At 41.1% G+C, this 12,972-nt stretch overlaps 1 protein-coding gene across 1 annotated transcript; it reads left to right on the forward strand.

The window, feature by feature from the left end:
- Window positions 1-1,194: 1,194 nt before the first annotated feature.
- LOC149223232 (uncharacterized) lies at window positions 1,195-5,451 on the forward strand. The gene is made up of 3 exons (XM_089387839.1): window positions 1,195-1,504; window positions 1,613-2,807; window positions 2,976-5,451. Exons 1-3 carry the CDS (start codon window positions 1,195-1,197, stop codon window positions 5,449-5,451), a joined length of 3,981 nt encoding a protein of 1,326 aa, XP_089243965.1.
- The last annotated feature ends 7,521 nt before the right edge of the window (window positions 5,452-12,972 follow it).

The raw sequence follows: 12,972 nt of genomic DNA on the forward strand, positions 1-12,972 counted from the left end.
GAAACGCAAATCTACAGAGGCGCCGAAGTTCATTAAGAAACTGGAAGAGATCCCTGAGATTGATCTCCCAGAGGAACAACCGATCAAAATCGCCCTGGCTCTGGCGGATAGAGGCCGGGTAGGGCAGTTTATGGGCCGCTGGCCATCCACAAAAATCACGGACGAATGGATTCAGAGGAACTGGAGACCTCAGCTAAAAAACAATGTGATCTGTTATGCTGTGGGACGAGGCTACTTCATTTTTGAGTTTACAACCAAAGAAGATCGGGATTTGGTGTTCAGAAACGGGCCGTATTTTATGGGAAATCAAGGTCTGTACCTGAATAAATGGAGCCCCGACTTCGACCCCTCCGTAGATGTCCCTAAAGAGGCGCCGGTCTGGGTTCGCCTTCCTAACCTCCCGATACATTGCTGGAGCTATCAATCCCTGCAGAAGATCGGAAATGGGCTGGGTCGTTTCATTGATAAAGCTGACCATAAGGGCCAGTACACATGCGCCAGAATCTGCGTGGAAGTCGATCTGGAAGCCAGTCTGCCCGAAGCGGTCAAGCTTTCAGTAGGAGAATGGCAGCATTATCAGAAGCTGGACTATGAGCAGTTGCCGTTCAAATGCCAAACCTGTCATGAGCACAGACATTTCCAGCGTGATTGCCCAAAAGCTTCAGCAGGGACCACGGTTGAAGAGGAAGGATGGAAAGAAATTAAAAAGGGAAAGGCTGTCCCAAAACCCCCGGGGCAGAATACCTCTGCATCGCTGGGGAAACCTCAATCTAATCCAAAGCCCAATGCTGATTTCAAAGATGGCTCCTCCTCAGGAGATCAGGTGGAGACCATGGAGACACAAGAGGAAACTGGAAACAAGTCGAAGCAAGTGAAGGATAATGAAGGCGAATCATCGGCTCCCCCAGTTGATGATGGTCAACAGGGGAAAGAAGGAAATGAAGAGCATATCAGCCTTGCCTCCGAATATGAGGAGGACTCGGAGGAGAGAGATTCTGAAACAGATAACTCGCAAGTCACTCCTATTAAATCGACAAGGGGCCGGAAATCCAAGAAGAAACAACGGGAGGAAAAAACTTATCTAGATGTCCTCCAAGGTTCTCAAAAAACCCTCAAAGGAATGATGAATACGAGATCTGGGCACAAGAGTAACAGGGCTCCAAAAGGAGCCGCAATCCCCCAAATCAGTAAATAATGAAGTACGTCTCCTGGAACTGTAGAGGATTAGGCAGCAGGTTGAAAGAGGAAGCCGTCAAAGACATAGTGAGAATATATTCGCCTGAAATCCTTCTCATCCAGGAGACTAAGCTGGAGGAATCCCTTCTCCTCCATTCCAGTAAAGTATTTTGGCAAAAAGGTCAAGGAAGAGCGGTAAGTGCAAGAGGAGCCTCTGGTGGAATAGCCACCTTCTGGAACAGCTCCATTTATGATCTCATTCAAGAAAAAAGCAATCCCCACTGGCTTTTCACTCAGCTCCGTCACAAAGATTCTGGTCAACAAGTAAGTATGTTTAATTTATATGCTCCAGTTTTGCCAGGGGAAAAAAAATCTTGTTGGAACTCGCTTCAATCTTTTCTTTCAGATCAAAATCCATGAAATATTATAATTGCAGGGGATCTGAATGTCACCCTTGCTCTTGACGAGAAAAAGGGAGGCTCCATTGTCAGGGACCCTGCTAGAGAATGGGTTGAAGATATTATGTTGGGTTGGGACCTGGAGGATATAAAACCAACTTCAGGCAAATTCACCTGGTCCAACAAAAGATTAGCCCCAAACCATATAGCTGCCCGTTTGGACAGATTCCTTGTCCATTCTTCCTTCCTGACTTGCGGTCTAATGGCCACTTCTAAAATTCTTCCAAACTTCATTTCTGACCACAAGCCCATCCTCCTTGAGCTATCACTGGATGGCAATTTAGGCCCCATTCCATTCAGGTTCAGCCCTCTGTGGATACAGCAAGAAGGATTTCAAGATGTTGTTTCGGATGCCTGGAATAGGCCTGTCCATGGTTCCCCTTTTTATGTGTGGGAAGAGAAAATTAGAGTTTTAAAAAGAAGTCTTAAGGAGTGGGCAAAAAGACTGGAAACTCCTACTGCCAAAAGAAAAGAATCTCTCAACATCCTTGCTGCCCATCAAACAGCAATGGAGATTAGTCCTGTAACTCAAAATCTTCTTCAAAAAGAAATCGAGCTGCAAAAAATGGTTCACAAATCCAGCAGGGAGGAGGAAGAATTCTGGAGACAGAAATCTAGAAATTTATGGTTAAAGTCCGGAGATAGGAACACAAGATTCTTTCACAAGCAAGCCGAAGCCAGAAAGCAATTCAAAACAGTTTCTGAGATACAATACCAAAACACAGTTATAAAGGATTTTGATGGCATTAAGAGAGCAGCCTACTCTTTCTTCAAAGATCTTTATTTAGCTCCTGAAGAAAACCCTATAGATCCCCAGGTCTATCCAATGGATTTAATTCCCAATAGCGTTAAGGATTCGGACAATGTCATGCTGACTGCTCCGATCAGCTTGGATGAAATTAAGCATATTCTGGACTCTATGGACCCTGATAAAGCCCCAGGTCCTGATGGGTTCACTGTTAGGTTCTTCTTGGCCTGCTGGTCGACAATCAAAACAGATTTACTGAGAATGGTCAGAAAATCCCAAAATTGTGCAAAGCTGGGCGGTGGCATCAATTCGGCATTTCTAGCATTGATCCCAAAGGAGAAAGGCGCTGCCGACTTTAGCAGATTTAGGCCCATATCATTGTGCAACTCTAGCTACAAGCTGGTCTCCAAAATAATTGTCAACAGGTTAAAGAATATTTTGCCAGCCATCATCCCTGAAAATCAAGGTGGATTCATAAAAGGAAGGAAGATTTTGGATAACATTGTGCTGGTGCAAGAAGCTGTCCACTCAAGTTGTCAAAGGAAAGAGAAAGGTATGGTTATAAAGCTCGATCTGGCCAATGCTTTCGATAGGGTAAGACACGATTATTTGTTCAATGTAATGAAGAATCTAGGTTTCTCTTCCGATTTCATAAACTGGGTGAAAGCCTGTATTGCCTCGCCATGGATCGCTCCTCTGGTCAATGGCCGCTCATCAGACTTCTTCCAAGCCTCTAGAGGCCTCAGACAAGGCTGTCCCTTGTCTCCTCTCCTTTATGCTATTCAGGCCTCGGTTTTCAGCTTCCAGCTTGATCACAATCAGAAGACTCAAATTCTTCCTGGCCTTAGAACGACTCAGAGGGTGAAGGATATCAACCATGCTCAGTTTGCAGATGACACTTTGCTGCTTGGAGGAGCCAGCCTGATCTCTGCCAGATCCTTTAAGAAGGAGCTGGACATTTACAAATCGACCTCAGGAAGCAAAATTAACTATCGGAAATGTTCAATCTATGGCTGGAACTGCACGACTAAGGAGCTGTCTGACATTGCAAGGCTGTTAGAAATGGATGGAAATCGTAATTGGGAGTCCTTTAAATATCTCGGGATCCCAATCTTCAAATCCAAACCCAAACTGGCCCATTGGATGCCGCTGCTCGATAAGTTAAAGAACAGAATCCAAGTTTGGGGTGCCTCATGGCTGAATAATGCAGGAAAAGTCATATTGATGAAGTTAGTCCTTATAAGTATGCCGCTTTACCAAAACTCAGTCCTCCTCGCCCCCAAATCCTTTCTCAGCAAAATGGACAGTTTGTTGAGAAGATTTCTATGGGAAGGTGGAAACAACAATGACAGAAGGATCCATTTAGTGAACTGGGAGACCATCAAGAAACCTCTTCTGGAAGGCGGCCTCCATCTTCGTAATTTGGCTGCTCAAAACCTCGCTTTGGGAACCAAGATCTTGTGGAACTTAGTTTCCGGTAAATCTAGTTGGAGCAAAAGAGTCATCTGGAAGAAATACTACCAAGGACAACGCTTGAGATGCCTGGATAGGCCTCCAAGAACCTTAAAAGGATCTCCAATCTTCAATCTCTGCAGCCATGCTATGGAGCATTTCAGCAAGCATCTTTACTGGATCCCAGGTAATGGGAGGAAAATTAAAATCTGGGAAGATTCAATTCTGGGAGACCAACCTTTGATTCAAGTGGAGGGGCTGGAAAATATCAGAGCTTGGCTTCAGTCCTCCAACTTGTGCACCTTATGGGACATTTCCACCTGGAAGAACGATACTGATAGGCTCTGGGACAGTTGGAATTTGGGAGAGATTCCTCATATGTTGCAGGGGGAAGCTTCACTTCTGCTGGATCTGCTTCAAGGCAAGTCCCCCTCAAAGGCCAACTCTAAAGACAAAAGAGGCTGGGGCTCCCTCTCAGGCTCTTACACAGCTGCCGAAGGATACAAAAGAATTCTGGCTGTCCCTTATGCTCCTCCTAACCCAGCTATTTGGAAATTTATATGGGACTTCCCCTCTCTCCCCAAAATTGACTTTTTCTGCTGGACTGTTGCGCACAATAGCATCCTCACCAGAGACAATTTGAGAAGAAGAGGGATGGAAGGCCCCTCCAGATGCCCACTTTGTTTGGCTGCTGAAGAAAATGTAAATCATCTGTTGCTGCTCTGCCCCTTTGCTCAGGTAGTATGGAGGGGTGTTCTGAGGTTAAACCAAGCAAATTTTGTTCTGCCAGAAAGCACTCCTAATCTGTTCCGAAACTGGGTCATTCAATCTCCCTTTTGCCTTAAAAAAAAAGGTCTTCTCAAAATAAGCTGGATGTGGATCCCCAAGTTTATATGCTGGAAGCTGTGGTTGGAGAGAAATAATAGGATTTTCAGAGGAGAAAGCTGCAATCCTACACGGGTAATCTCTAAAATCAAAGCTCTGCTAGCCGAGACTTTGGAGGCCAATTCCACATCCAGGAATGAATTGAAGTTAGTCGAAGAAGAGGAGCATTGGCTCCGAGAGCTGGTACCAAACCTGAACGAAAGATCCACACCTTCTGCTCCTATCCATGCCAACTGGGAGATCAGACTGGAGGAACAGGAGTTTATAAAGTGGAGATCAACCTTGGATGAATATTGTTTGTTCTTTGATGGGGCTTCTAAAGGAAACCCTGGGGCGGCAGGCAGTGGAGGGATTCTCTTGAAACCTGGAGGAGCAACAGAATTGCTATTCCACTGGGGCCTGGGCAGCGAAACCAATAATAGAGCAGAGGCTCTAGCATTGTGGCAAGGGCTGAACCTGGCAATTAATCAAAACATCCTCTCTCTCTGTGTATTTGGAGACTCTAGGCTCATAATCCAGGCAATGTCTTCTCATAAGACTTCTCATCAGATCCATTTAGCCTCTGTTATCAAAAAAATTCAACTTCTTCTGCCAAAGTTCAGGAAAATCTCATTTTTTCACATATTAAGGGGGCTCAACTCTCAAGCAGACTTGGAGGCCAACCTTGGCTCCCTCTGCAACAGAAGAGCTCTGGTGGTTAATTCGAGGGAATCCTTCTGTCCTATTCCTTAAGGTTCTAGCTGTTCGATTTGCTGGTTCTGATCCAAAGGTTTTCAATGCTCTGTTCTCCTCTGCCTCCCTGGTCCTTCCTACAAGGAAGTTTCAAAGCTGTAAGAAGTCTTGATTTCAGGTCAGACAGCCCTCTTATCAAATCCTCAATTCTCCTCTAAAGTCATCTCAGTTCCAGACCTGAATCTACCCAGCAACAGCACAATGTTTTCCGCCCAAATCTGAACATTCTTAAAGCTCTGCATCCCATTATGGAGGCACCTGCTCTGTAGTTTCAAAGATCGCATTTTTGTGCGATGAAGACTTTCAAGCCACCTGTACAGACACCGATGATCCTCTTAAGCCCGATTGCAAGCTGGTACAGGGATGGTCCAAAGAAATCTGTTGACCTTAGTTGTTTCAACGCTCACAGCCGGGCAACTCACTCATCTAAGCGGATTCTTCTATTAATCTAAGGCTCTGTAATGATTCGTAGTGGCGCTAAATCCTGTTCTCGGCGTTAGCTTGACAGAACAGCTTTGATCTCTCTCCTTCAGACATGAACAGCAAGGTGCAGCTTTGACCTATCTCCTTTCTGAAATGTAATCGCCAGCGGCAGGCAGTTTGCCGCCTTAAATAAAAACCATAACCGTTAATGTCAAAAAAAAAAAAAAAAAACATTGTCTTGACGCTTATCGTAACAATTTTCTGTACGATCATTTGGGCAGGTAGCTAGTTCCTCAACTTATGAGAGGAATTAGAGCACATATGTTTTCATCCATTCATTGAAGAGAAATAGGTTGGGATCAAAGAAGGTTGAAAACTTAGTATACATTCATAGTACACTTTGTCTCATATCGTGTAAAGACCCAGCGTACAGGGAGGGTCCTTTCACGAGATGGGACCAATACACAGATGTTGCTACATGTGTGGACAAGGACACACAACCAAATGGTCTTATTGAGCTACCTCCAGTTATTATGGATGAGCAGGAGGCTCCATATTAGAGTGATTCCTCCCTAGAGAGCTTGTTGGCTGAAGATCTTAATGATGTTGATGACATGTATACTGTAGACATGGCTTAAAGAAGCCTAATCTTGTTCATTGTTCAGTTTTTTTGGAATTTTGAAAATTTGAAAATTCTATTTCATGTTTGGAAATGCCTCAGGAAATTTTTTAATGTAGTATAAAATGGACATATACTTATGATTCGAATATCTATTAATATCATGATTCACATCAATATGTAAATTGCAATTTTCAGTTGATATCAAATTTGAAATTTCAAAGTGAATGTTCATGTTTAAGTCCTTAAATGATTTATTTTTGTTGTTGTAAGTTGGAAGATTTCAAAATTCATATATATTATAATTTATAAAATATATAATACATATAAATTATAATATATCCCTGACGAACCCACGTACCCTGTTTGAAAAAATGACGCACATGTCTTGTACTCGTCCATGAACCCACATTTCTTGGCAATGTGTGTGTGTGTATCACAAATAAATTATTAGAATAAATTTTAATACCACTTTGTATAAGATCTTCTATTTTTATCTCTAAAGGACTAGTGTTGAGCCTAGCTCTCATACCACTTTGTAACACTCCATCGCATCTCTGTGTACTATCTTGAGTTGCAAGAGGTGTTATTTATACAATTGAATCAACCTCCAAGGTCTATTATGAAGATGGGGTCATAAAAACCTCCATTTTCTAAAGTTTGTGGAATTAAAATTTTGATACCACCATCGTATCCAGTGACATACATTTTATCTCAATCTGACTCCTGGATTGAAAATTATGCTCAATTGAATTTTAACCAATTAGATAATGTCACATCAACAAGTGACTCCCATTGTCATCCACAAGTAACCCATGTGACTTTGTCATGTCATTGCAAGTAGTCTACATCATCTTGGCTCTTATGTGGCATCCACGTGGCTCTATCATGTCAACACAAGTTGTTCACATCACCTAGTCCCATACATGGCATCGATGTGACCACTACCGAGTCCCCATGGCACTTGCCATGTCAATTCCAACACATGGATCTCATTGGGCCGTGACTTTATGATTTTTTCTTATATTTAGATTTGGATTCCCAAAAACTGGAGTGGATTCAACATCAATGGTTCCCTGTTTTATAACGCACCCCTTCCCCAATAGCTTACAACTAACCCGGGGGGGCCTAGGGTACACGATAAGATTTAAACCTCTTACCATAATTGTGTTTTTTCATTTGCATCCATATCTATGCCTATAGACACGCATCTACAATTTAACTTAACTAAATTAATGAAATTAATTACGTCATCTCCAAAATTTTCCTTCCTTACCGTAGAGGTGGCAGCCCTTCTAGCGACAGTTTTTCCTTGAGAATGGGTATATTTTTCTGCTTTACTCTCTTCATCTCTATTCGAGGTGGCCACCCTTCTAAAGGATTCGTATATTTTTCTGCTTTATTCTCTTCATCTCGCTTCGACGTAGAATTTGAAGATCTATTTTCACAATTTCAAAGAAGAATATCAATAGTCGTCTATTGTTAAATTTTATTATATTTAACAGAGAAATCGTCAGATGCACATTTGTTTCAAATTCGTTCATCGTACATTAACAACTCATTGTTCTCGTTTCTCATTTCTCATTTGTGCCGCACAATCAATGGCATACATATTAAAAAAATTGTGGTGGAAATAATTAAAGGCGTCGTCATTTTTCGGCATCCCAGAAACGTGGGGGGCCGGGGGCGTGCATAAAGTAATGAGAAATGCATGCAATACGTGTGACAACTTGTCTGAATTTTGTTGCGTGGGTTAGTTGGATGGTACTTGTGCCTCACGTCGTGGACTCATTCCAAACAAGTGTTTTGAAAGGCTCCATTCAGTGGAACAGTGAGCAACGACACTCCCCTTCAGATGTACAGACCCAAATTCATACTCGCAGTAAATAGATTAATTTAAAGAAATTTGATAAGAAATGTGAAAATGGAAATGTTCAATCAATTTTCCAAGATACCAGGAACGTGGGCGCTAAAGTTACAGGCCTCCGTTTGATAGTTTTTCTTCTCTCTCTGGTTTTTCTTACAGTCTATGCGGATCTTCTCTCATAGAATCATCTCTTTTTTGGATGGTTATCATGAACATGTTTTGATCTATGTTATGGTTTTTTGGACCTCTTTTGTATCAGCTCATTTTTTTTATCTGCTCAATACATCCACATCTATATGTCCCCATCTACTATCATCATCAGCACTATCATCAGGATCTGACGGCTAGATTTTTGGCCTTTTATGTAACAGCTCATTATATTTTCTTAATATAATATACATGATGATTTTCTCTCTGAAAAAAAGTTACAGGCCTCAGTTTGTCAAATTAACCTGTCACAACTTGGTTAGTTGGCGAGTTGAACTTGGTTAGGTGGGTGGGCAAGTTGCTCGTGTGCTCATTCCAAAACGGAAGTCAATTCCTGTAAAAAGTATAGTAGTCTTTAATTGTGGGTAGATTTTTGGCCGGAATCTATATAAAAAAATTATGGACAAATCAGTTTAAACTGTGTTTTTAATTGGATCAGTATTTTAAGAAATATCTGGGTATTGTTTGTCAAATTTTTGTTTTTAATGAATTTTTGTTAAATTTTAAAAAAGTATGGGCAAATTTTTTAGTTTATTTTATTTATTTATTTTTTTCCAATAAATCTGGTCAAATTCTAAATAAATTAGATTAGAAAATAAATCAGAAAAACTTTCCAAAAAATCACATTTAAATACTAGTCCAAAAATATATCCCAACAAGAAATCTCATATGCCAAAACCAAATTCAGACTTGTAATCCAATTTATCAGCGGAGCTGTCGAGATGGCGAAATACACAGAAATGGTAGATGCAGGTATAAGGATCGCCGCCAGGTTTAATTCTCATTGACCCCAGACATCACGTTTGTATTATCATCCAAATTCTTCCAAAAATGAGGCCGAGGCCGAGGCCGCCTCCTCTGGACAAGCACAGATCGCTACCTCTCGTGCCCTGCACCTCTCTGCATCTTGTGCCAATTCAATGTTTGAGATGCAGGGAAAGCAGGGAGATGGGGAGTGGCCCCTCATTCTATTCCCTAATTACTCTTATTTTTCTTTTTATATTTGATCATATCATGACAATCAAGATCAAAATATATGGCAGATGCTTCTATTCTTATCATTGAAAATGCTGCTATTATATGGCAAATGCTTTTGTTCATATGATATGGACTCGGGCTCATATATCGGGGACTTCCCTTATGGAACATATTTTGGAAAAGTTGGGCATCCTTCGAAGGGAAGTAAAAACATGGCAAAAAGAGAAGGCTAAGGAATAGCAGAAGGATCTAAAGGATATCCAACAAGAACTGGACTCGTTATTGCCCTGGGTGACTTCACATTTTCTTCGAGAGGATATTAGGACCCGTATTCATGAATTAGAACACAAGAAAAAGGGTATCTTAACTGCTATAGAAGCCACATGGCATTTGAAGAGTAGGGCAATATGGATAAAAGAAGGTGACAGAAACACAAAATTCTTTCATCGCTATGCAAATCATAGGCGCAATATCAATTCCATTTGGGAAATATATGATGCGGATGGTAAGTGCTTCCAGTGACAAGAGGAGATAAGTGGTGCCGCTGTTGCACACTTCCAAAATGCAACAAACCCACACTTTCAATCTCAACACAATCCCAAGCCTTCAATGTCCCTTCAACAAGCCTCAATAATGCCCAACAAACCTTTAATTTATGCTTCAAATAATTCCTAAGGATGCTCCTTTAAAGATTGCTCATAAGTTCTTCAAAGGTTCTCTAACTCTACCCTACTTTGTTCTCAAGAGAAGACTTCAACAAGATCTAAAGTTTCCAATCCCAATAAATCAACACCGATAGCTACAACAACTTTGACCACGAAAACTTAGACAACTTCGATCACGACAACTACAACAATTTCGACCACGACAACTATGACAAATTCAACCATGATAGCTTCAACCACGACAACTATGGTAACTTCGACCACGACAACTATGAAAGCTTCAACCACAACAACTACAACAAATTCGACCACGACAACTATGGAAACTACGAAAACTTCGACCATGGCAACTACGACAACTTCTCTTCTCCTAGCTTGAACCCGTGGGAGACTATTTAACCCAAAAACAATTCCACAAACTTGTCTTCCTTGCTTTTCTAGGTTGTGACTGCTTCTCTACCTCTTATCTTGTCTCCACCGAAAAATATGAGCTTGAATGGACGAATTGAGGTTTATATTTATAGTGATTTGTCTATATTCTGAAGGGACACATCTCTTTGCCAAGGGTTATGAGCCTACTCAAGTTGGCTTGGACAGTTTGACAATTTTTGACATATGTTGAATTCAAAATTTAATTTCTCTTCAACGATAAGGAACTAGGAGGCAAGTGAGTACTCATTGGCAATCTTATTACCTCCTCAATAATCTGATATAGTGTTCCCTTCAAGATATGACCTCTAATGATGGAAATTTAATTTTTCTTTCATCATATACATATTTTTTCATAACAACCCTATTAAAGAATTTCTTTTATGGAATTAGAGCATCAAGTGGATTAGATTTTTTCCACTATTTTGACATGCTAGTGCATGTGATCTTCATTCATTAGGATTTGCATAAGGAGAATCTTCAATAAGGTCAGGGAAACATCACAAAAGGGTTATTCATCCATCGCAAGTTTTAGGACATTTGCCATCTCCCAACAATGTCATATTAACATCAATAACAACTTTGACCAACAATGTCTATTATGAAGATGGGGTTATAAAAAGCTCCATTTTCTAAAGCTCGTGGAATTAAAATTTTGATACCACCATCGTAACCATCTTGTCAAGAAATTTCCATTGATATACATTTTATCTCAACCTGACTCCTGGATGAAAATTATGCTCAATTGAAGTTTAACTAGTTAGATAATGTCACATCAACAAGTGACTCCCATGTGTCATCCACAAGTAGCCCATATGGTTTTTCCATGTCATCGTAAGTAGTCCACATCACCTGGGCCCTTATGTGGCATCCATGTGGCTTTACCATGTCAACACAGGTAGTTCACAATTTTTTGGTCCTATATGTGGCATCGATGTGACCACTACCAAGTCCTTGTGGCACTTGCCATGTCAATCCTAGCACATTGATCTCATTGGGTTGTGACTTTATGATTTAGGCAGTGATTCCATGTTATATCTAGATTTGGATTCCCAAAAACTAGAGTGGGTTCAACATCGGTGGTTACCTATTTTAGACCCTTCACCGCCCCCATCCACCCCCCCACCCCCCCAATAACTCACAACGAAAAAGGGGGGACCCTAGGGTACACATGGGTTGTTGATTGGGCCCTGACTATGATTGCACCGCCATAAGGTGGCACTTTTTTAACGTTTGATCCTAAACAAGAATCCCCATGTCACCCCCGACCATCCACCTCGTTAACTCACAATGGACCAAAGGAGCCTGAAGTGAATAAGGGTTGTTGATCTGACCATGCCCCAATCATGTCATCTGATGAAGACCTCTTGTGAATGAGGGCCTAGAGAGGTCGATTAAACCTGTAGTGAGTGATCTCGTCAGTTAATGACCTCGAAAGACAAGAATATTTCACATAATTTTTTCGCTATCTACCGCCATTGATCCCCACCGCCACCAACGGAGAGCGGTCAAGATTGAATGTTGTTGAGGAATGATGAACTATCCTGTTAGTTGACAAGTCAGACAAACAAAACCATTTTACAATATCTTCCACCACCCCACCATTATTGTTGCCTATATCTTGGTGCAATGCATGTGTTACGGTGGTGAGTAGTGGGCAGTGAGCGGTGGTAAGGTTCCACCTCACCTCACCTCTACCATGTGGCACAACCACATCATATTGGCACATGGGCCCCTCCACCAGGCCCATTTCATGTTTTGTGGAGTCACTCTCGTTATAAAAGTTTTGGATTATGTCTCTATCTTAGTGAGTCCCACAGGGCACATCACATCGAACCGACCATCACCTCATTGATTTCCCCTTTGTAATTTTCAACAAACATGATGATTGTGGCGGTGTGTGGTCTATTGATCCAAAGTTCTGAAGAGGTGAAACCATGACTGGATCAGTGGATCGATATCACTCAAAAGAAGTGATAGAGTGCAAGGTATAGGCAACAATTAATAAACAATAGGTGGAGTAAAGAAAAAATAAAAAATAAAAAATAAAATAAAATATTAATATGAGAATAAAAACATTATTCTAATTATTAAATCATTAAAAACTAAATCAATTTAGAATTTATCTTTTTGCTTTTATTTAAAATTAAATAGTTAAAAAATATAAAATAAAATTTTGTTTTTAAATAAAATTGCTGAAATTAATTAGGCCGATAGGCCTTCCTTTGAAAGGGACCTTTCGTCGTCCTTCTCCTTCTGACGCTGACACCTGGCGAACTTCGTCTTTGTTCAGGAGACGCTGACACCTGGCGACTTTTTTCCTCGTTCAGTTA

The sequence above is a fragment of the Pinus tabuliformis genome, chromosome Q, assembly GCF_031772625.1.
Source record: "Pinus tabuliformis cultivar Carrire ecotype Pingquan chromosome Q, CPIR1, whole genome shotgun sequence".
Classification (NCBI taxonomy): Eukaryota; Viridiplantae; Streptophyta; class Pinopsida; order Pinales; family Pinaceae; genus Pinus; species Pinus tabuliformis.